Raw genomic sequence first — 21893 nt, forward strand, 5'->3', positions numbered from 1 at the left:
CAGAGCTGCACCGATCTGAAGCCAGGAGCCAGGAGCTTCTTCCAGGTCTCCCACATGGGTGCAAGGGCCCAAGCACCTGGGCCATCTTCCACTGCTTTCCCAGGCCACAGCAGAGAGCTGGATCGGAAGTAGAACAGCCGGGGCTTGAACCGGTGCCCATATGGGATGCTGGCACTGCAGGCGGCGGCTTTACCTGCTGTGCCACAGCGCCGGCCCCTATTAGCCTGTTTTACAGATGAGCAGCCTGAGGTTCAGAGAGGGGAAGTTCTCGTCCAAGGTGCACAGCTAGTGAGAGGCGGACCTGGGACCCGGCCGAGGGTGTCACCCCCGAAGCTGGCCGCCCCTGTCATGTGCATTGTTTCACTCAGGGCTCAGATGTGAGGCGAGCAGGGCGGATAATCTGCTTCCGGGGTTTTGGGGACGGAGCCTCAGAGGGAGGCAGTATCTGGTACTAGGATTTGGTCACAGGGTGTGGAGCCCCTCCCGCTGGTGCTCGCTCCTGCAGGGTGAGTCCCCGCCCACCACGGGGATCCACCCTGGGAGGCAGAGAACTGCCCCAAACCTCAGCCATCGCTGGGCCCCTGACCATATTGTGTTCCTGGAGTTTATTCTTGGACCGGGGAGGCAGCCGGGTCACACAGTCTGGCTGGCCAGGGCCCTGTTTACCGCTTGACTGTTTACTGTGGCCACTGACCACTTCCGGCCCGTGGGTGGGTGACCAGCCTGCAGACCCCGGGCAGCAGAGGCGGCCAGCTGGGCCTCAGCCTGACATGTGGGCTCCTCCCCACCGTGCAGGTAGTCAGTTGGCAGTTCTTGCCCCCTCCCCCCTCCCCTCCAAGCCAGGACCACCTCCCCGGCAGGGGCCAAGGCTGATCCTTGCTGCCCCCTGCAGGGGAGAGCCTGGCTCTGGCTGGCACCAAGCTGTGGCTCAGGATGTTATGTCCAGTTGACCGCCTGTCTGGAAAAACCAGGGAAGGGAGAGTGGGGGAGGGGAGAAAGAAGGGAGGAAGGAAGACTTGTGTCCCCAAGGAAGAAATGAATGGACACATGCTGGCAGGGGTGAGTGCAGAAAGCACAGGACCTGGCGGTGGCAGGGGTGAGGGTGGGGTCCGCAGACAGGTGGCCTCCCTGACCCCCAACCTCCCCCAGGCCAGGAATCCAGGTCTGTTCTCTGCTGCCCCCATGTGGCCGCTCTGCTCTCTGCACCACCACAGCCTGGCTGAGGGCTCCCGTAGGCTTCCTGGCTGGGAAGTCCGGTCTGTGTGTGGCTGGCCAGGAGACAGACCTCAGAGGTCTCGGCCTGCCCCCTAGGACGCCTCAGCAGGGTCCCAGGCCCTAGAGTGAGTTCCTGAAGCCCTGTGCTCAGCACGCCTCCCCTGTGCCCTTCCCAGCTCCCAAGAGCTGGACCTGACCTCACTGAGAGCCCGCTGCGTGCCAGGCGCCCGGCGTGGGCCATTCGTGCGTCCTGTGACATGAGCACGGCCCTTTCCTTCTTTGATGGAAACAAAAGCCCAAAGAGGAACAATGTCCCAGAGGTTCCCGTAGCTGAGTGCAGGATTCGAGCTGGAGCCCATGCATCCGGGACCCCACAGGCCAGAGCTGGGGGGGCCTCAGATGGGGACGGCCAGAGCCAGGTCTGGGCCACGCGTGGCCAGAGGGCATCTTCTCCCTGCTCCCTCTGTCCGGGCTCCCGCACACAGGCTGTCTCTTATGTGGACCGTGGGGCTGGGGCCTCCGGTGCCTGCTTCTTGCTATGGAGACTTTCGGGTGGGACTGGGGTCAGCAGTGGGGTGGGAGAGAGGGAGCGCTGCGGGCCCGTCTCAGCGCTTTTTTAGCCTGTTTGTCCCTTTGGTGTCTACAGGGATCCATGCCACTGGCAGGGGAGGCTGGTGTGTGTCTCCTCTCGACTCTCCCTGGCCAGCGTGGGGACCTCACCTGTGCCTTTGGGAGGGGCTCCCAGAAAGAGGGAGTTCTTGACCCTGGAGGGAGGACCACGGTCCTAGGGCTGGGGGAGGGGAGAGGACGTGGCAGGAGAGGGTGGAATGGGTTGGGAGGGTGGCGAGGGAGGAAGAGCAGGGAGTCAGCCCCTCCCAGCCTCTGCCCAGACCCAGCCTCTGCCCAGATCCAGACAGACCCCTTACTGGGTCTCGCTGACCAGTAGCGACACTCTCCAATGGCCCCGTGTCACTTCCAAAGCTCCTTAGAACCCCCTGCCTCGGACCTGCTGCTGCCCAGGACCCCTCCGTGGCTCCCCACTGCCCGCAGGACGAGGCCCCTCTGCTGGACGCCGGCATCACTGCAGCTCAGCCCCGCCTGACCTCCCAAGTCTCCGCCTGGCTGCGCGTTGCCAGACACCTGCACCACCCTCGCTAAGGCAGCCTGAGGCCCCTCGCCCCCTCCATGTGGGCAACTGCAGGGCCGGCTCTCGTGGTTCCAACTCCTCCAGGAAGCCTTCCCTGGTCTCCTCCCTGCTCGTGGGCACCTGCGATAGTGTCATTGGCTGTCTCTACCGCCTGGTTCCCCAGTGGCTCATAGGGTCAGCTCCTGTGGGGATGGGCTCCTAGGAGCTCCCCCACCAAGCTTGTGGTCCTCGGGGGGGGGGGGACAGGGACGGAGAGCCAGAGCTACCCCTCGGCTCTACCCTCAAGGAGCCGGGGAAGGGGGCAGTGTTGCCTAGTGGTCAGGAGCAGGGGCTCTGGAGCCAGTCTGAGTTGAATCCCAGCTCTGCAACCCTCTGGCTGCGTGACCCTGGGCTTGTTACTTGGCCTCTCCGGGAAGCGGTTTCCATATCTGTGGAAGGCAGTGACAGGGAAACCTTGGTGATGGGGTTGCAGGCTGGGCACTGGCACCCACTGAACTCTTGAGGTCTGCCCCGTCTCCCTTCTCCCACTCCTGTCCCTTTACGTAGGCTGTTCTGTTAGGAACACTTTTCCTGCTCATCTACGTATTCTCCCTCTTGTCTGAAGCTCAGCTGAGTGCCACCACCAAGAAGCCTTCTTTGATTCCCCCCCATTCCCCCCGCAAGGCAGCTCCCGGAGTTCCGTAAGCAGCCGATGTCACCAGGCCATGTCACGGCCTCCCCAGCCAGTCAGGCCCTCACAGCTGACACAGAGAGACCAGGGTGAAGTGGGCTGAGCGGGGCTCCGGGAAGCCCCCTTCTTGCCCCGGCTTTATTCGGGTTCTAGAATCATTCCCATCAGCACACTGAGCCCCCGCTGTGGCCACGCTGGGTGCCCGGTCCCCATTTCATGCGGTGAGAGGAGGGCGGGGAAGGAGACAGACACACTGCACGGCCGCTGGGTTCGGAAGGCCAGGTCCCCGGGCTGTGGGGGCCATGCGCGCCCTGGTCCTGCGCTGACCTCCTGGCCACGGCCACAGTGTGGGCAGCTGGCCTCAAGCTGGGCCAGGGCAGCGTCAGCTGGGGAGCACCTGTCCAGCTTTCGGGTCCTTGTCCTCGCCTCCCCTCCCTCCATGTCGCTGGAGGCACCCAGTTGGGGCTGGGTCTGCAGCTCACCAGGGTGGTGGCCAGTGTTGAGTCCACTCTTCCACCTGCAGGGGCCTTGCAGAGCACCCTTGCCGCCCCTTGAAACTGGCAGGTGCACCCCTCCTTGGCGGTGCAGGGCACAGAGCCGCCCCCTTGTCCCGTGACACCCCTAGGAGCGGGGAGGGGTTGTGCCAGCCCAGCCCCTGGGGTCTCTCCAGTCGTGGGCCAAAGCTGTATGGTCCCTGACGCTGCAGCTCAAGAGACACAGAGGGCACCAGGGGTCCGGCCGTGCCCCGGAGCTGCCTCTGTCCTAGCCTGGCCTTCGCCCCTCTCCAGTTGTCCCTCACATGCTGTCCATCTCGACCACCTGGCGGCCCCCCCCCACCGCCAGGCCATCGTCCCAGGTGCCTGCAGCCCCCCCGGACCCCACCCTGGGCCCTGTGCTGGCCACCCCTCCCCCCAGGCTTCTCTTTTCCCAGCAGGTGCTTGGTGCACGGCCTGCACCTCTTTGACTTTGTGGTTCTCACGGTGGCCGAGGCTCATGAGAGCAGACGTAGAGAACTCGGGGCCCGGTGCTCCACGGCCTGCAGGGTTCTGCACGGGCCTGGCCTTGTGCCCTGGCTCAAGCTGGTCCCCCCCACCGTCGGGACACTCTCAGCCCCTCCCCCAGTCCCCAGAGACCCCAAAACCAACACGGCTGAGCCCCGGGGGCAGGCAGAGCTCATCTTCCTGTTCCTGTCACCCCTGCCGGTGCCCAGCAGGGTGCCCGGCCCCCAGGCCTTGCTGGGTCCCGGGAGGCGTGGGGCGGAGGTCGCTGGCTGTGGGAGCCCAGGGCCCCTCTCAGGTGAGGCTCGGACAGGAAGAGGATTGGAGGTGGTGCTTGCTCAGTGGCCAGCGCCCCCGTCGCTGCCCTGCCTGGTCCCGACCCAGCCACCCCCGGTCCTCCATGGCAGAAAGCCCAGGCCCCTGGACACAGAGCCATGTCTGCCCTTCGCTGCAGTCTGGGCAGAGGGGGACTCCACAGGGGGAGCCCAGCGTTCGTGGCTCCCGCTGGGCTCTGGAGAGGGTGCCTGGGCCGCCCCGGCCGCTAGTTTCGCCGGACGGCGTGCCACATGGACACGGGCTTGCGCAGCGTGGCCAGCATCTGGTTCCAGTGTGTGGTGCCCATGCCGCTGGCCGAGGGCCCGATGATGACATGGCCCACGTTGTCCCCACGGCCGTCGCTGCCGCTCTCAGCCACCGTCACGCGGAGAGACAGGTCCTGGGGAGGAGGCAAAGTGGGTGCTGTGGCACCGGGCACAGCCAGGGGTCCCACCACAGGCGCCGGGCCCCAGCAGGTGCAGGCGAGGGCCCCTGAACCTCCAGGCCTGTCTCAAGTCACCCGGCAGAGCAGTGGCGGGGGAGGGGCTGAACGGCGGCAGCCCCGCCTGCCTGGTCCAACAGCCGGCCCTGCCACCTCCTTGCGGTTCGACCTTGGCAGGGACTTGGGCTTCTACTGCCTCAGTTTCTCCATCTGTCAGATGTGACAATGACAATTCCCACCCACAGGGGCACGGGGTGAATTCACACGCGTGGGTCAGCGTGTGGGGGGTCTGTGGGGCCGTGGGTGGAATCGTTAACGTGACTCATGCATGGGGAAGGGAGGTGGAGACTGGGACCCGGCCTGACTTCCCCTCCCCCACCCCCTGGTGCCCATTCAGGCTGTGGCACGGTGGGTGTTCTGGCCGCCCAGGGGAGGCAGGGGTTGGACAGGTGGCGTGGGGCCACGCGGGAGGCCGAGCGACGTTCTGATGCCCAGGGCTGGTCAGGTTGGGCTGTCTGCAGTAATTAGAAGCGGTCAGGGCCAGGCTGGGGTCAGGGCTCTCAAACCCAGGGGAGGGCCTTAGGTGGGCTCCTGGGGCTACAGGGGCAGGGACCGGCTCAAGGCATAAAGGGACTTCCTCCCTGTCAGGAGTGCCACAGGATGGAGGGAGGTGGTGAGATCCCCGTCCTCTGAGGTATGTAAGCAGGGCCGCTAGGGTGCATGCAGTGCACTGCCCCCCAGCCGCGGCCTGTGATGTCCCAGCTGGGAGGGGGTCTCCCTGGGGGCAGACGGGAGCTCAGCAGGCACCCAGGGCTGGGGCTCTGGAGCCCTGGGTGACTGGGCCGCACCCCTCCCCAGGCCTCTGTGGTCCCTCGCTGCCGACGAGCACCTATGCTCGCCGAGCACCAAGAACGCGGCTCCCCCCCGTCCCCAGCACCCACCAGAGGGCTGGCCCGCCCCCGGGGCTGCTGGGTAACTGCTGCCCCATGGGAGGGGGCGTGTGGATTCCCGTGCCTCACCTGGAGCAGCAGGGCCGGCACAGAGAAGATCATGGCTTCGTTGAACACGGGGTTGGGGTCGTCCCTCTTCACCGCCGTCTTCTTTTTGCTCATCTTCCTCCCATCCTGCAGCAGGTACACTTTGACGAAGGGGTCTACGGACAGGTGGAGGGAGGGCTGAGGGCCAGGCTCGCTGGGCACAGCCCTGCCCGCCCCACTGGGCGCCCCTCTCCACCCGCTCTTGCCAGCATCTCCTGCAACTCTGCCATTGGGCCTGTGTTAGCGTTCCCACGTCCCAGATGAGAAAACCAAGGCTCACGTGCCATTGGGGGAGGGCCAGGCCTTGGACGCAGCCGCCTCACAGCCTGCGTGCTCCCCTCCCACAAGACTCTGGGGGGCTCGGCAGCCCCGCCTCTTCCATTCTATAAACGGCACAGCCTGAGTCACCGGCACCCGCCTGCGCGCCAGGGCCTGACTCAGTGGTGTGTGGCTCTGAAATACCAGGTCAGTGCCTGGCCACGCCCATCGCCCACCAGGCGTCCTGGCTGTACCTGCCTGGGCCCGAGGTCCCCTCTGTCATCGGTCCCACGTGGCGCCCACCCCAACCTGGTGGCCCTAGTCCTCCATCGGAAGTTCCGGTTCTGGGAAGCAGGTGCCTACCTTGGTTCCCTGCCCGGTGCCTGTGGCCCTCAGGGCTGCTCCCTGTTCAGCCCCCCTCCCCAGCTTGCCGCCACCCCTGCACTCACTGTACCCTCACTGGGACTCCCTGCCACCCTTGGGGTCTCCATGCTCCGAGAGGGGGATGGATCTTCCACGCAGGCCCCGCCCTGGCTGCTCCGCCTCGCACGGCTCAGGGCCTTACCCGCTGTGGTCTTGTCGTTGGTCCAGACGAGGTTCTTGGCCTTTACCACGACTACAGTGAGCCGTTCGGCCGTGGGGAGGTAGCTGAGGGACAGAAGGATCTCCCCCACAGCGTCAGGGACCTGGGGGACAGAGCGGCGGCTCAGAGGGCTTCTCCCCGCTGCCAGGACTTGAGGGGTCCAGGAAGGCCAGGAGCTGAAACTGCAGCTCTGGGGCCCCGGGCCGGCAGGGCTGAGAGGGCACCAGAGCCCCTCCCCCCGCTGCATGGAGGAAACCCACTCCTCCCGCCACGGTACCCTTCTTGCAAGGAGGGCCAGGGGCCGCCAGGCCGACGTAGCAGTCAAATGCGTCTCAGTGCCTCTCTCCAGGCCACGGGAAACAGAACAGGCAGGTCCAGACGTGATGGAGGCAGATCGTCGAGGTTCCCCCCGCACTGCTACCCCTTGAGAGGGAACCTTGAACTTGGCCTTGGCCTGGACTGAAAGCCTCTGGAGGTTTGCACTAGGAGCAGCAGGCGCGCTGGAGACAGCGGTCAGGATGTGTGAAGTCGCTGCACACAGCCATCGGTCTCCTAGGAGGCGGCTTGGGGCTGCTCTGCTCGCCTAATGCTGGCGGGGTTCAGGCTGCTGTCCCCGCTGCGTGTGCTCCCCTCGGGGGCGGGGGCCGGGCTCACCTTGTTCTGGTCCTGCAGGTACAGCCAGCCGCTGAAGGGCTGCAGCGGGAGGTCCAGCACGGACAGCTTCAGCTCCACCACGCCCGTGCTCACGTTGCGCTCGTCCTCGTCAATGCCGAACACGGAGAACCGCAGGCTCTTCTCCTCCAGGGCGGCGGGCTCCAGCGGCACCGAGAACTTCTCGTCGAAGAAGATGGAGTAGGCGTTCCGCTGGAGCTGCGGGGGCAGCGCCGGGGAGAGGCGTCAGGGCCAGTGGATGGGGCGGGTGTGGACAGGTGGGTGAGTGTGGGGGCAGGTGGATGCGTGTGGGGGGGTGTGGACAGGTGGACAGGTGTGTGGGCAGGTGAACAGGTGTGTTGACGGATGTGGGGGAGGCGTGGACAGGTAGATGGGTGTAGAGGCAGGTGGTGGGCATGTGGGTAGATGGATGGGTTGGTGTGTGGGCAGGTGGATGGGTGTGTGGTTAAATGGATGAGCATGTGGGCAGGTGTATGAATGGCTGGGTAGGTAGAATGAGCAGGCAAGTGGGAAGACTCCATTTCAAAGCCCAGCCCTGCCTCTGGGAGCCATTGGCCCTGGGGAGGTGCCCCCACGGCACTGCTCCTTTTCCGTGTCGGCTGCCTTAACCGCTACCCGGTGGTATTGAGAGAGGGGTGCTCATCCCCGGCGCCTGGCCCGAAGCTGGGGTCTGGCTGGTAGGAGTGGCTCGGGCTGTGAGGCTCGGAGCAGCGCCCCCAGCTGCCCTGAACCACACTTCTGTCACTGCCTGGGGTGGGGGGTCCGGGAAGACTCCTCTTACAGTGCTCCCGGGGAGCCCTGTTCCCCACACAATCCCCCACGAAGACTCTTGGAGGGCTCCTCGCCCCTCTCCTGACGTGCCCCATCTCGCCGTGCTCTGGCCACACTGGCCTGTGACCGCCCCTCTCTGAGCACGGGGCTTCATGGGCACCCGGGCAGAGGGCTCTCTCCGAGCACCCTCCATCCGGCTGGCCTCAGTGGGGAGCGTGAGCGAATCCTGGACGCACGGGGCTCCCGGCACAGAACAGGCCGTGGCGGCTGCTCTCAGCCAGTGTCCCTCCTTGAAGGATGCGTCCTGGACCTCCCGGAGTCCCCCAGGGGGCCCTGACCATGGCCTTGAGAGCCCTGGGCTACAGACTTTATGTGTATGAAGCCGCCCCTTCCTCGATGATTCTGATGTCCACTTGGACACTGTTAGAGCACGCTTCGGCAACTCACCCGAGGTCACACTGGTAGGAAGTGCTGGGGCTGGGATTCGAACCCTGGCAGGCCGGCTCCAGGGTCCTTCTGCCCACCACTTCTCGTGGGGGCCCCCACTCTGCTCTCGGCTCCAGGTGCCCAGTCCCGTCATCCCCAGAGGGTGGGGCACCAGAGGAAGGTGGGTCCTTCTCCTAGCTCCTCCCCTGCAGTGTCCGACCGCGTCCCTTGGCCAAAGGACGCGGCTCCCACTGAGGTGGACTCCGACTTGCTTCTCTCCCCCAGTGGGGCCTCAGCACTCGCGAGGTTGCCAAAGCCACACCCGCACCACCATCACAGCCCCGTAACCGAGGTCCCCTAATGAGCCAGCTGTCCTCGCTCCCCAGCAGGACCCTGCGCTGACACAGGGACACAGGGGCGGGGGTGTGGTTTCCGCCAGTGCAGCCCGGGGCACACAGCAGGAGCCCTCAGGCGAGCCCCCCCCAGGTTGGTGCCCGCAGCTCCGGCCTCGCGCGGCCCCGCAGGGGGCCCCACTCACCCGGGAGATGCCCACGATCTGCTCGTCCGGCAGCAGGCTCACGCGCATGAAGCAGGACTCGAAGCTGGCTTCCTCGCGCTCCAGCAGGTCCCTGCCCTGCAGCACGGCCACGTGGAGGGTGTGGGACGCGGCGGCGTAGTCCATGCTCACCTCCACCTGGCCCAGGGTGAAGTCCTGCCCGAACGTGTTGCTCACAGAGGAGATGGAGTTGAGGGAGTCGGCCGACTGGGACTTGCGCAGTGGCCCGTAGGGCGCCAGGTCCAGCTCGCGCCCCATTAGCTCCAGGGGCCCCAGCTCGCTCACGCTCTCCAAGGTGTCCTCCAGGCTCAGGCTGCCCTTGCGGCTGGGCGGTCCCCGCGTGCTGGGCCGCTGGCCGTTCCAGGCGGATATCCTCTGCGAAAGGGACACGGGATATCACGAGGGCCTCGGGCAAGGTCGGAGGGAGACGGCAGAGGCGTCTCCACACTCTCGTCCAGAGCCGTGAGCGCGCGAGACTGCGGGCTTTGCCGCAGAGTTGGAGATTCCTTGGTAGCCCCTGTGAGCTGGGACGGTCGGGGAGGTTCTTATTGAACAGTATTGTTTGTCAACCAGGATGGAAGGAAAGCTTTTCTTAAGATAATTATTTATAAGGACACGATTGCATACGTAGAGAAGTGAGCTAGTTAGCAAGGAAGGACCCCAGCAGCAGGGGCCTGGGGACAGGAACTAGGGGACAGCCCCTCAACAGATGACCTCACAGCCCCAAAGGAAGTTTACTAAGTGTCTCCTGGGGTGGGCGCTGGGGCACGGTGGGTCGGACCCCCCCTGGAGACGCCCTCATTCCACACTGGAGTGCCACTTCCAATCCAGCTTCCTGCCAATGCACTTGGGAGGCAGCAGACAGTGGCCCAAGTGCTTGGGTTCCTGCCACAGACACGGGAAACCCAGGTGGAATTCTGGGCTCCTGGCGTCAGCCTGGCCCAGCCCCGGCAGTTGTGCGCATTTGGGGAGTGAACCAGTGGATGGAAGATCTCTGTCTCTCTCTCTCTGCCCTTCAAATAAATAAATCTTTTTTAAAAAAAGTTTCCAACACAAGAAAGCTTCCACATTGCATAACACCTGCCCAGATATTCGGATTTTTCTTTTCCCTAAGCGAGCTTTGCCTGTGTGGCAGAAGCCGTTCCCGTGTCGTCACCGCCCTCTCCTCCGTTTCCTGTTTTCCTGTCCCCTACAGCTGGGCACGGATGCGTTTCTAATTTTCACAAATGCACACAACCAAGTGCAAGTAGCGCCCTTAAAACCCTGCCTGGGAAGACACAGTCCTTCCAAAGGTTTTCGCCTGCGTTGCCACAATGCTCCTGGAAAAGCTGTGCCGGGTTCTCCGGTCCCCAGGCGCGTGCGAGCGTGCATGGCAGCCCCTGACGCCGTGGACGAGGCAGCAGGTGGGCGCTCATCTGCTAACAGATCCTGGCTGTGCTCACTGGACTCTGCGCGCTGCCCAGTGCTACCTGGCGACAGCGAGAACCCCTAGTGGGGCTGGCACCCCGGGACAGGGCACCCCTGCCGAGCCTGAGGTCCCAGCGGCAGACACTGGTCACGTGCCAAGTGCCCACTGCACGGCCAGTGGCGGCTCCAGCCGGCAGCAGGTCTGGGGAAGCCCTGAACGGATGGGGTTTTGCTTTTGTTTCTTAGAGTTATTTATTTGCACAGGGACACACACACACATACAGAGAGAGAGAGAGAGAGAGAGAGAGAGAGGTCTTCCACCTGCTGGTTCACTCCCCAAATGGCTGAATCACTCAGGGCTGGGCCAGGTGGAAGCTAGGAGCCAGGGACCCCATCCAGGCTCCCACGTGGGCGGGGGGAAGTAACTCAAGCACTCCATCCAGCACCTGCTGCCCCCCACCCCCGGGGGGGGTCTGTGTTAGGAGGAGCAGAGACAGGCATGGAACCCAGGCACTCTGGTGAGACACGGAACACCGGCCCCCACCCAAGCCGGTTCTGAAGCTCTTCCCGGCCTCCTAGCACGGGCCGGGAGAGGGTGAGTGGGGCGGGGGCGGGAACTGAGGCCGATGCGGAGGGCGCCCAGCAGGGGGCGTGCGCCTGCGGGAGCAGCAGCCTCACCTTGCGCCTGGCCTCTGCGGAGGCCTCGCCGTACTTCTGCTGCAGGTAGCGGTAGTCATAGTTGGGGAACGGCGAGGGGCTGGGAAAGCTGCCGGACGTCCAGAGCCGCCACAGGCTCACGGCCGCGATTCCCAGCAGGGCCAGGGCCCCCGCGGCGTAGACGCCCACCTCCCAGCCGGGCGGGCTCTTGATGACTGCAAGGCAAGGGTGGTCTCTCGTGAGTGGCTGCAGGCCCCTGCCCGGGGGAGCAGGCGGCTCAGCCACTGGGTGAGGGACCAGGTGTCCACAGCACGCTCTCATGCCTGTCCACACTGCTTTCCACAAACACGCGCGCGTCTCCTGGCGGAGGTGGGTGGCTGGAGCGTTTGGAGAGCTGTGGAGAGGCCCCAGGCTTTACACCCAGGGGCTGCCCCTGTCTCTGGAGGGCTTCCGGCTTTCTGGGGGTCCAAGCAGAAGGGCACTTGGGGGAGGAAAAGCTAGGGTCCTATTTTTGCCGCACACCTGAGCCAGCAGCGGATGAACAGATAAACAAGGTGCCCTACACACGGTCAGCAACGCAAGAGAACGGAGCTGTGATGCCGACTGGGAAGAGGGTGATGGACCTTGGCCGACACAAAGGCCAGGTGCTGTCTGGTTCTGCTGGGGGCTGGCCTGGTCTGCACCTGCGCATTCAGCCCACGGCAGCGCGCGTGCCGTGTCCACAGGCCTACCTTGTTTGCCTCTGTGCTGACCAAGCACAGGCCATTTCTTTGTCGTTGTTACCAAAGCAATACCAGGCAGTACCCATTTACATAGCATTTGTGTTGTGTGAAGGGTTGCATGCAGCCCGGACACGGCGTAAAGTCTGTGGGAAGACAGGCACAGGTTCACATGCAAATACCGTGCCATTCTGTACTGAGCCGGAACACGGCCAGACCTCAGTCCCCCTGGGGCACGCAGGTGCGCAGGGACAGCTGGATACCAACTGTCCACAATGGGCAAAGCTGAATGACGAGAGACACAGCTGTGGCTGTCAGTGGCCAGAACGTGTTGGGGGAACTGGTTTCTTTGCAGGGTGCTGAAAACATGCTAAAATGGGCGGGGCTGCTGGAGCACACAAGGGAACAGCCTACTAAACGGTGTCCATCAAGCAGGTGGGCGGAGTCCGTGAGTCTCCTCGCTCAAGACTTCTCTCTCCAGAACAAGTGCAGTTCCACCAAAGGGAGCAGCAGTTTCAGCCTGTGCAGGGCAGGTGCGTCTCCCCTGCCCACAGGCACGTAACTGGCCCTGGGCTCGCTGTCCCAGGCGCCACAATCACCCCTCGACCATGTCGAGCGGTCCTCATCAAGCCCCGGGATCCACACACGTACGAGGTCCTGCCTCGCTGCAGAAACCTGGCTCTGCTTCCCGGAGGAAGCGGCCGACTGCCACACCGGGCTCACCAGCAGAAGGCACGCTGCTGGCAGACGGCGCTCTCTAACCCGCTGTCAGCACCAGCCCTACCTCAGTTCAAATGGGGAAACTGAGGTACAACACGGAGAAAGAGCTCTCCCAGGGTCGCAGAGCCAGGCAGGGGTGGAGACTGTCACGCATCCATTGAGCACCTGCTGTGTGCCAGCACCCTGTGGGCAGAAGGAGCCCACAGGCTGAGTCTTGCTGTCTAGGGGAAGGGTGGGGCAGGAAACAGACCACAGAGGACGGTAGGATACTCGGCTGGCCCCGAGTCCAGCCGCACTGGGAGGGCTCAGCACAAAGCCCTTCTGGAGGGGCCATTTTCAGCCAGAGCCCACGCCACTGAGTCACCGGGGGTGGGGTGGCGGAGAGGACCCAGTGTTCATCAGCCCGGCCCAAGGAGGCCCTGCTTCCGCCGTCCAGAAGCGGAGCGCCAAGGCTGACAGAGGTTAATGAGCAAATTGGGTTCCCGTTTCCAGCGGCCCAGGTGAGGAACCGCACAGCCCGGCGCCTCGGGGTCCGGTCTTCTGGGCTGGCTCCCCCTCGGGAAAACAGCAGCAGGGACAAATGCATCCCCGTCCGGGGTCCCACTGGGCGCGTTTATTCTGCAGGGAAAATCCCAGCCCGTGGGATGTGTGTGGCGTGAGTCACCGAGGCTGTATTTATAACAGCGAAATCTGGAGTCAGCCGGAGGCTTCCACCGCGGGGGCCGGCGGGCGCTGGCAGAGCTGTCTTAGGAGGGAATGTCACCGGCCTTGGAGAATGGAAATTGGGGTCACGAAAGTGACACTGTGGCAGCATGAGAAAACATCTCGGTATTGTTAAGAGGCAAAAAATAATCACAGGATTATGATGCAAACATCAGCCAGGCAGGACCAGCCAGGAAGGGCCCAGCAGGAGGGTGAGGGCGGGGTGGACACAGCCCCCACACCCCTGAGTTCTCCTGTTGCTCGAATGTAAGTCCCAGGCTAAATGAAACCATCACCAAGACCTCTGCACGGGGTCCCAGGCCCAGCCTCGACATGGCTCCAGAATGTTCTGGAATGTTCTGACGAACAGGGGATGGGATGGGCAAGAGCCTGGTGAACTGTGGAATGATGTGCGGCCCCAGGCCAGTGCTGGGGGTCGGGGTGGGGGTGCCAGAGGGCAGGGACAGAGCCCGGATCTGAGCAGACGGGGAGGGGCAGAACAGAACGGAGGAACTGGAGCCCACATCCCCAGTGGCAGGTTCTGGCCAACTGATTTTACAGAGTAACTGCCTTGGGGTGAAACGGAGAATTCCCAAGCCTAGCAAGGTCCGGATCAGCCCAGAAATGGGACGAGGAGGAGGAGGAGGAAGAGGAGGAGGAGGAGGGGGGATACAATTCATACAGGAGAAGTCTGCAAAAAGCTCATGGAAAACGAGTATCTCAAAAAGTGTTCTGAACCACAATTTAGCATTTCGTTCCCTTTCCCCACGAACTCCTGGAGGCGCCCTCACATCTGAACCCATCGGGTCCTCGGAACCCTGGGAAAAGTTCCAGTGCTGCCCCACTTTACAAATGAGGAAGCTGGGGAGGGGGTGGCGGAGAGAGGTTTGCAGCCACACAGCCCGGCACCCGGCCTCTGCTGCCTTGCACTCTCCACCCGCGTCGTGGGGCTGCTGGGCCAGGCAGAGCTGCAAGGAGGCCCAGCAAAGGCCCTGCAAAGACCTGGGGCTAGGCTGGGGTGCTGGCCTGCGAGTCGGGAGACCAGGGATCCTGGTTCACCTGTGAGTGGGTGGGGAACGGGGGGGAAAGACGGTGAGCTTTCCTGCCCTGATGCTGCCCACTGCTGGGAAAATCCACAGCCTCCAGCTCCCTAGCTCAGCACCAGGATTGATCGGCTGAGCCTGCAGGGGCAGCGGGAAGGAAGCTGGCTGCTGCATCCCACAGGGGCACCACTTCCCATTCAGCTGGGACTCTGACGTTCCACAAATCCGACATGGACCTTCCTGGCATCTGACCACTTGACGGGCTCCAGGAAGGGCCCCCCCGCGGGGTGGAGTCGTCTGTCACAGATTCATTGTCAGGGAGCAGAGGCACAAGGGTCTCACGGGGCAGGGGTGGGGTCCCAGGAGCCACTGGAGAGGAAAAGGCTGAGACCTCGGGTGGCCACCGATTGGCCTGGTGGGTAAAACAGGGCTGTGGTTCAGCCCCAGCCGCCCGCCGCCCAGGCCTGGGGCGAGGGTCCCAGCTGTGACCCACAGGGGCTTCCCTTGGGCACTCACCGCTCAGGTGGTACTCAGTCACATCCACGGCCATGGTGCCTGCCCCAGCGCCTGTGACTGCAAGGGAAAGAGTTAGCGAGAGGGCCACAGAGGGTCACGGCCCCAACCTGACTGACCACGTGTGGGCACCCGGAGCTTCCAGCAGTTTTTTTTTTTTTTTTTTTTTTGACAGGCAGAGTGGAGAGTGAGAGAGAGAGAGACAGAGAGAAAGGTCTTCCTTTTCCGTTGGTTCACCCCACAATGGCCGCCGCGGTGCACCGCGCTGATCTGAAGCCAGGAGCCAGGTGCTTCTCCTGGTCTCCCATGTGGGTGCAGGGTCTAAGCACTTGGGCCATCCTCCACTGCCTTCCCGGGCCACAGCAGAGAGCTGGCCTGGAAGAGGAGCAACCGGGACTAGAACCCGGGGTGCAGGTGGAGGATTAGCTCATTGAGCCATGGTGCCGACCCCAGCAGTTTTTAAAATGCCACCTAAAGACCTCATATCAGAGGTGCTAGACAAAGTACAGGAAGCCCATGCAGGCACGAGGGTATTTCAATTTATAGAAAAATACGATGAAGATCTGAGTTTAATGGTGCAATTTTGCAATCCATGTGTGGTTTGTTCATAATACACATTCTTCATGAACATTTTGGAGATCTGTCGTATGTACGGATTTTTTTGTTTTGTTTTGTTTTGTTTTTTTGCACAGGAAAAATCTTTCAGCTCCATTTTCCAGGGAATATTTGAAGTCCCGTTGCATGTCCCTCATACTCCCTGGGACACATTTATGCTGGAATAAATATTAACTGTTTATCCGCAATTCCATTGTTATAGGGCGCCCTGTACTTGATCTGCTAAACCCGGTGACAAAATGTGTTATAAACAAACCGTGCGTGGATTGCAGAATTGCCTGCACCATAATTAAACTCAGCTTTTCATCGCATCATGCCAGCTGCCACGAGCACCGGCCCCCGGTCACTCACTGGAGTTGGCCCCTTAGCTGATTTCCAATGCATCTTTTTTTTTTTTCCCTTTTAAATGTAGCTATATGTACAGAGAGAGATCCTCCATCCACTGGTTCACTCCCCAAATGGGCAAAATGGCCAAGCGGAAGCCAGGGGGGCTGAGAACTCCAGGCTCTGGGTCTCCCACGTGGGTGCAGGGGCCCAGATGCTTGGGCGTCCCCCGCTGCTTTCCCAGGCGCATTAGCAGGGAGCTGGATCGGAAGCGGAGCAGCCGGGACTGGAACCAGCGTTCACATGGTGCTGCGTGGCAGGCGGCCCCCTAACCCTCTGTGCCACGGCACCGGCCCAGTGCCTCCCTGTCACTCGGGAAAAGGGGCTGCGCTTCTGCTCGGGGGGGGGGGAGCTTCTTCCTCACCCCACCCTCCCCCCGCAGGTTTTGTGAGCTGCCAAGTTCTGACTCAGTTGTTCTAGAAAGGTCTTGGTGCCCATGCAAGCCGTCACCTGCACCCTGGCGCCTGCCCGTTGCCTTCTGCTTGCAGAGAAGCGAACCTGCTCATGGATGTCTTCTCAGCGGTGGTGGGGAGTCCTGGCAGAGGGGGGCTGGGATGAGCTGTTCGCTCTCAGCTCGAGGCACAGGGGCTGGAGGACCCCCACGGCCCACCGCTCGGTTCCCCTGCGCTTCAGGACGGTGCGCACACACCCCAAAGCCTGCGGGCCCGGCGTGGAAGGGACGGGAAGCCAGCAGCAAGGGGGCGAGGGCGAGACCTGCAGGGAGCTCGGGGGCCCCAGGACGGCCGCTTCTCTGCTCCACGGGCAACGCCGACTTCGCCGCTGGCCTTTCTGGCTCTTTAAAGAACGGCCGCGCGTCTGGATTCTTTATGTGCATTTCCTGATTTCCAAATGTCACAACTAATTCACAGGAAAGGTAGGCACCCTTCAAGGCTGCCCCCGTTCCAAGCCCCTGGGTGCCTACTGCGGGCCCCCTGTCTGGGCTGGGGGCCAAGCCCCAGGGTAAAGCCGAGACTCTTGGCATTTTCAGGAATCCTGGGGTTCTCCCCAATCTGCAGCACTGGAGTCAAGCCTTTGGGGTACCCTGGTCCCATCAGCGCCATAAGCCCTAGGACAGGCGGCCTGGAGAAGGAAGGTGGATGAGGGCACCCAGAGGCGCTGGGCCCCCGCTCCCACGATAGGACAAGGGTTGTCATGGTGATGGGGAGGCATTTGCCCACCCTGACCTGAGTGGAAGCTCCCTTCCTGGGCTCCAGATAATGCTGGTACAGCAGGCTGCACACCCATGGCCCCTTGAGCCCTCGCTGAGCTCCAGGCCCCATGAAGCAGGTGCACTCATGGCCTCTGGTATGCGGATCAGTCCCCAGTGCCCAGGCAGGCAGGGAGGTTGAATCCTTGCCCAGGCCAGTCAGCCTGCACACCTGACCACCAGGGCCTCACCACAGGTGGGCGCCTGTTTCAAACAAGCTTCCTAGGAAGCTGGACATCGCCGTGTCCAATCCTCGGGCAGCCGGGCTCCTGGCAGGAGGCTGTCCGCACAGACACGTGTGACACGCGTGCCCAGCCAGAGTCACCGGACAATGCCAGTGGCTTCTCTTCCCTGTGAACTTGGCAGAAGTGACTTGGCAGGAGGGACGCCACGCTGGGACACGGTGGCAAGGTCACCCCACGGGGCAGTACATGTGTCCACCCCGGGCTGCAGCCCACTCTGGCTATCAGGGGAGGGGACCCTGTCCTTCCTAGGCAGGTCCAGCTCAGACCCCAGACTCCTGCACAGCCCTTCACTGGCTGCTGTGGTTTCGGGCGCACCCCCCAGACACAGGTGCCAGCTGTGGTCCCCTGGGAAGGGCCTGAGAAGAGGGAGGACAGGACAGGGAGAGGCTGAGGCACCCAGTGGGGGGGCGGAGTCTAGTGAGGGGGCCGCTTTGTGGGGGGGTTCAGCCTGAGTGCAGGCTTTGTAGGCAGCTGACCCAGCTCTGAATCCTAGAGCCACTCCCTTGCTCGTCCAAGTGGCTTTGGGTCCCTCTGAGCCTCAGTTATCTCATCTGTGAAATGGGGATGGTGACTGCCCTGCACGGTGCCAGGAGGGCGGAATGAAAAGAGAAGTAGGGTCAGGCTGGAAGGTATTAACCGCTTTGGCCTGGCAACAGTCTCGGCAGGTTCCCCTAAGCCGTAGCTCACTCAGCAGGGCGTTGCGGGGGCAGCACCACCAGCCTGCAGATGTGTTATATTTGTCTCAAGTGAGCTGCCAACATTTTAAAATTGAGAAATTTCCCATTAAAGATGCATTTGAAAAAAATTTATAAAGGTGGGGGAGGGGTCTTCATGGGACAGCAGGTCTACATCCCCCCACCCCCAATGCAGCAGGTGCCGGGCGGCTTGTGGCCCCTGGCAGCACCTCCCACGGTCAACCTGGTTAAGCCGGACTTCGGATGAGCCAGGAGAGGTTCAGAGAGGTTGAGGTGACTTGCCTGAAGCCACCAAGCCAGCAGCCACGCGCTGCCTCTTCCTTTAGCAAGGACTGTACATGCATTTTCCCCACCATCCTGAGACCACCAGGGGCCAACCCCGTTATCACCCCCATCCGACGGGGAGGAAGGAGGCTCCGAGAAGGACGATGTCTGGGCTCAAGGTCACTCAGACTCAGCTGGTGAGCGGGAGCTGAGCCGGGGCCAGATCTGACTGGGCAGCAACTGCCCGTCTTAATGGCTTTACTCACTGTCCCGGAGACCCCTAGACTCCATCTCCCCGGAGCCGTCTGCAGTAGGCTCCCGCAGGCAGCCTGGCGGTCTGCCAGCCTGGGGATCTGGCCGGGGTAGGATGCTGACAAGGCCTGGCGGAGGCCAGGGCGGGCAGTGACCAGGGCTTCCCCGGGGGCCTGGCACACAGGAAAGCACGGCAGGATTGGGCCAGCGCTGGCCCTCTGAGCTCCTGAGCCCGCACCGCCCCCTCGGTCAGCAGCCTCCCCCCTATCCATCCACCCCCCCCCCCCCCACTGCACGGCACCTGGGCAAACAGTTGTAGGTGCAAATCTGGGCTCATCTGAGTGCCTAGCACGGGGCCCGGCAGGCAGTAGGCACACTGTGGACTTGCTGATTGCATGGAAACAGCGGATTCATTTCACAAAGAAACCAGGACCCCGGGGTCCCTTAGCGTGTGAGATACCCGAGGGTGGGATGGATCCAGGTCTGGGCTCTTGGCCACCATGCTGACTCCCAGCCAGGCCTGGTGGGGGCGGTGTGGGGGAGGAGGCATGAAGAGCCACCCCTACCCCTGGCTTCTGCTGGAGTCTGACTGTGTTGGGGGGGGGTGCCCTTCTGGGCTCAGAGAAATGACTTTCCAGGAATCTTCTGGTTCTCCTTGGTCGGTGCCCCTCCTCCCACCCCCCTCCCCTGGCCAGCAGGTAGTGGGGTCAGCACCAGGAACCGTGACCTTGCAGGCTGGGGGCATCCTCAGGACCTGAAGTTTGAAATGTCTTTTCAGGCGCCTTCCTCTCCCCCCACCCACGCTGAGATAGCCACTTCCCACTGCCTCCCCCAAGCAGCCCGCAGAAGCCACGGCACATTCTGGCTGGCGAGCGGTGGCCTTTACCGGTCACCTACTATGCGCTGGGCACTTGTGCCAGGCACTGCCAGGTGTGGCTTTTGCTAATCTTCGCTGCAGCCCTCTGGGGGTCAGCTCCCCTGCCCTGTGTACTGCTGAGAACACAGGTGCAGGGGTCACTGGGAGCAGAGGCCAGGCTGGGGGCGTCCCCCCCACCTCTGCCAGGCCACCGCGTGGGGACCGTGTCAGGTTCAGAGAGGCAGGCAGCCGTGGAGTGCTTGCCCCGACCCGTCTTGGGACTGGCTCTGCTAACTGGGTGGGTCTCCTCATTTCTATCAGGAAGCACCAGGCTGCCCCGAAGGGCGCCCAGGCTCCAGGACTCCAGGCTCTTGGGGACAAGGGTGGCTTCGGAGAATGAGAGGGGGCCCCACAATCCCCGTGTCCCAGGAAAGGGGCCCCGGAGGACGGCTGGCTCGGGACTTTGGGTCCCCATGTCTGGCCCCAACCCCACCCCCTCTTCGGACAAATACACAGCCCCAAGGAGGCTGAGCGTCCCCTCTGGCTCTTCTGGCAGCGGGGTCTCCTAGGCACGGGTGCGACGTGCGCCTCAAGACGTGCACGGTTCCCTCAGGCCCTGCGCTCCCGCCTCAGAAGCCCCCAGGGGGCTGGCTCCCCAGAGTGTGGGCGCCGGTGTCAGGAAGGGGCAGTGAGGTCGGCCCCGGCGCTGAGAGCGAATGCCAGGGTGCCGGGCAGCGCGGGCGCGCCGGAGGCGTGTAAATGGCGGGGTGAGCCGCGTGTGTGCACACGCGGGGCGGCGGGCGTGCGGGGCGCAAGGCGATGCGCAGTGCGCGGAGTGGCCGGGCCGGGTACGGGCGCCCGGCGTGCGCGGTGGCCGGCGTTCGCGTGCAAGCGGGGCGCGGGGTGCAGGCGCGCGGGGCGAGTGCGGCCGGGGACCGGGGCGCGGGGCCGGGGCTGCGTGCGTCCGCGCGGAGGGCGCGTAGCCCGGCCGTGCGCGGGGGTCGGCCGGTGCGTACTCACCCCGGCTCCGTGTAGGGGCCGCCGCTCCGGTTCCGGCTCGGCGCTCCCGGCCGCCGGCCGCAGCGCTCCCCCGCAGTGTCGCGGAGCACCAGCCTCGGCGCGGCGCGGCGCGGGCCGGGGGCTCGGCCGGGCCGGGGCGGCGGACGGGCTCTGCGCCGCAGTCCGGGCTCGCTCCCAGGAGCCCGCCGCGCGCTCCCTCGCGCTCGCCGCCCGCCCGCTCCCTCCTTTTAATTTAAAGTGACAACCGCGAGCTCTGCGCTCCCGGGAGCGGCGCGCGCGGCGGGGGGCCGAGCCGGAGCGCCCGGAGCGCGCCCCGAGGTCCCGGCCCCTCGAGCCCGCGCCCCGGGGCGGGTCGGGCACTGGACGCAGAGTCAGGATCTGGGCTCGGGCCGTAGCCTGCCGCGCCCAGGCCTCAGTTTCTGTATCTGTAAAACGGACCGGGTGCTGCGCACCGCCCCAGTTCCGGGGGGCGAGGGGGGGGGGCCGCAGCGGGAAGTTCGCGCCCCCTCCTCCTCCCCCGCCCGGAGCGAGCTGCTCCCGGAGGCCGGGCCCTTCCAGCCTGGTCTCGCGATTTCCTCACAGTGACCCAATCGGGTCTTGCTCATTCCATTTTTTTTTTTTTTTTCCGTGAGGAAGCAGGCTCAGAGAGACGACCAAGGTCACAGAGCCAGAACTTGAACCCAAGTCTGTGTGACGTCACAGCGCCTTCTCTTAACCGCTCAGGGGTCGTGCCGGCTCTCCCAAAGTCATGAATGAATCATTCAGAACGCCCCCGCGAGCCCTGGGCACAGCGCCAGGTGTGGGAGGACTTCCATCTTCCGGAACGGGGGACAGGGCCTTCCCTGCCCGCGCAGTCTGGCAAGGAGAGCACGGCTTGCATCGCGAGGGGCTGGGGTGTGCGGCGGAGGAAGGTGCCCTGGGTTGTGGGCACAGTCACCAGGGCGGGAGAGCAGGCTGGGTGGGCACCCGGGGAGGCCCTCAGGGAGGGGAGGAGGGGAGCGGGGAGGGGGCAGCGGCTGCCCGGCCTTCAGCTGGGGGCAGCAGGTGGGCAGTGCCCTCTTGGTGGAGACTGGATCTGTGCTGGCCTTGGTGTTGGAACTTCACCCGCACCACAGCAGGGTGTGCCCTGGTGTCATTTCTTTCCCCCACGCCTGGCAGAGAAAGGAGGGAGGCGTTCATCAGGCCCCGTGGAGGCAGGCGGTGCGCACCTGACCTTGGGCGTTCAAGGCCACTTCCTGTTTAGTTTAGCCCCCGGGGCCACCTGCAGCTGTGGTGTGGTTGAGCCCACCTTCCGCTTGAGGACGCCAGGACTGTGCTGAGGCAGTAGGGAGTTAGCCGCACCTGCGGTTCACGCGAGGTCAGAGTGAGCCGGGCTTCTGCCCGTTTGTTCCGGTGTAGCCGTCAGGAGCAGGTGGCAGGGCTGGAGGGAGGTTGGGAAGAGAGCCTGTCAGTTTCACGTTCAAAAGCCTTCAATGGCGTAGACATGTGCGCCCTAAGACAGGGC

The 21893-nt window shown here is 63.7% G+C and overlaps 1 protein-coding gene across 2 annotated transcripts; it reads right to left on the reverse strand.

The window, feature by feature from the left end:
• Positions 1–3114: 3114 nt before the first annotated feature.
• Positions 3115–21004, reverse strand: SYT12 (synaptotagmin 12). 2 transcript variants are annotated; one of them, XM_070067821.2, is made up of 9 exons: positions 20390–21004; positions 16301–16385; positions 14855–14911; positions 11176–11369; positions 9073–9465; positions 7320–7535; positions 6648–6768; positions 5807–5940; positions 3115–4745 (listed from the first exon to the last, which is right to left on the reverse strand). In XM_070067821.2, exons 3-9 carry the CDS (start codon positions 14886–14888, stop codon positions 4572–4574), a joined length of 1266 nt encoding a protein of 421 aa, XP_069923922.1. In that variant the 5' UTR covers positions 14889–14911; positions 16301–16385; positions 20390–21004; the 3' UTR covers positions 3115–4571. The 2 variants fall into 2 exon arrangements, with proteins under 2 accessions (XP_069923922.1, XP_069923905.1); XM_070067804.2 differs by lacking the exon at positions 16301–16385 and having other exon boundaries at positions 20390–21002.
• Positions 21005–21893: the final 889 nt, after the last annotated feature.

The sequence above is a fragment of the Oryctolagus cuniculus genome, chromosome 1 (genome assembly GCF_051225735.1).
Source record: "Oryctolagus cuniculus isolate XC-2025 breed Fujian yellow rabbit chromosome 1, ASM5122573v1, whole genome shotgun sequence".
Taxonomy (NCBI): domain Eukaryota; kingdom Metazoa; phylum Chordata; class Mammalia; order Lagomorpha; family Leporidae; genus Oryctolagus; species Oryctolagus cuniculus.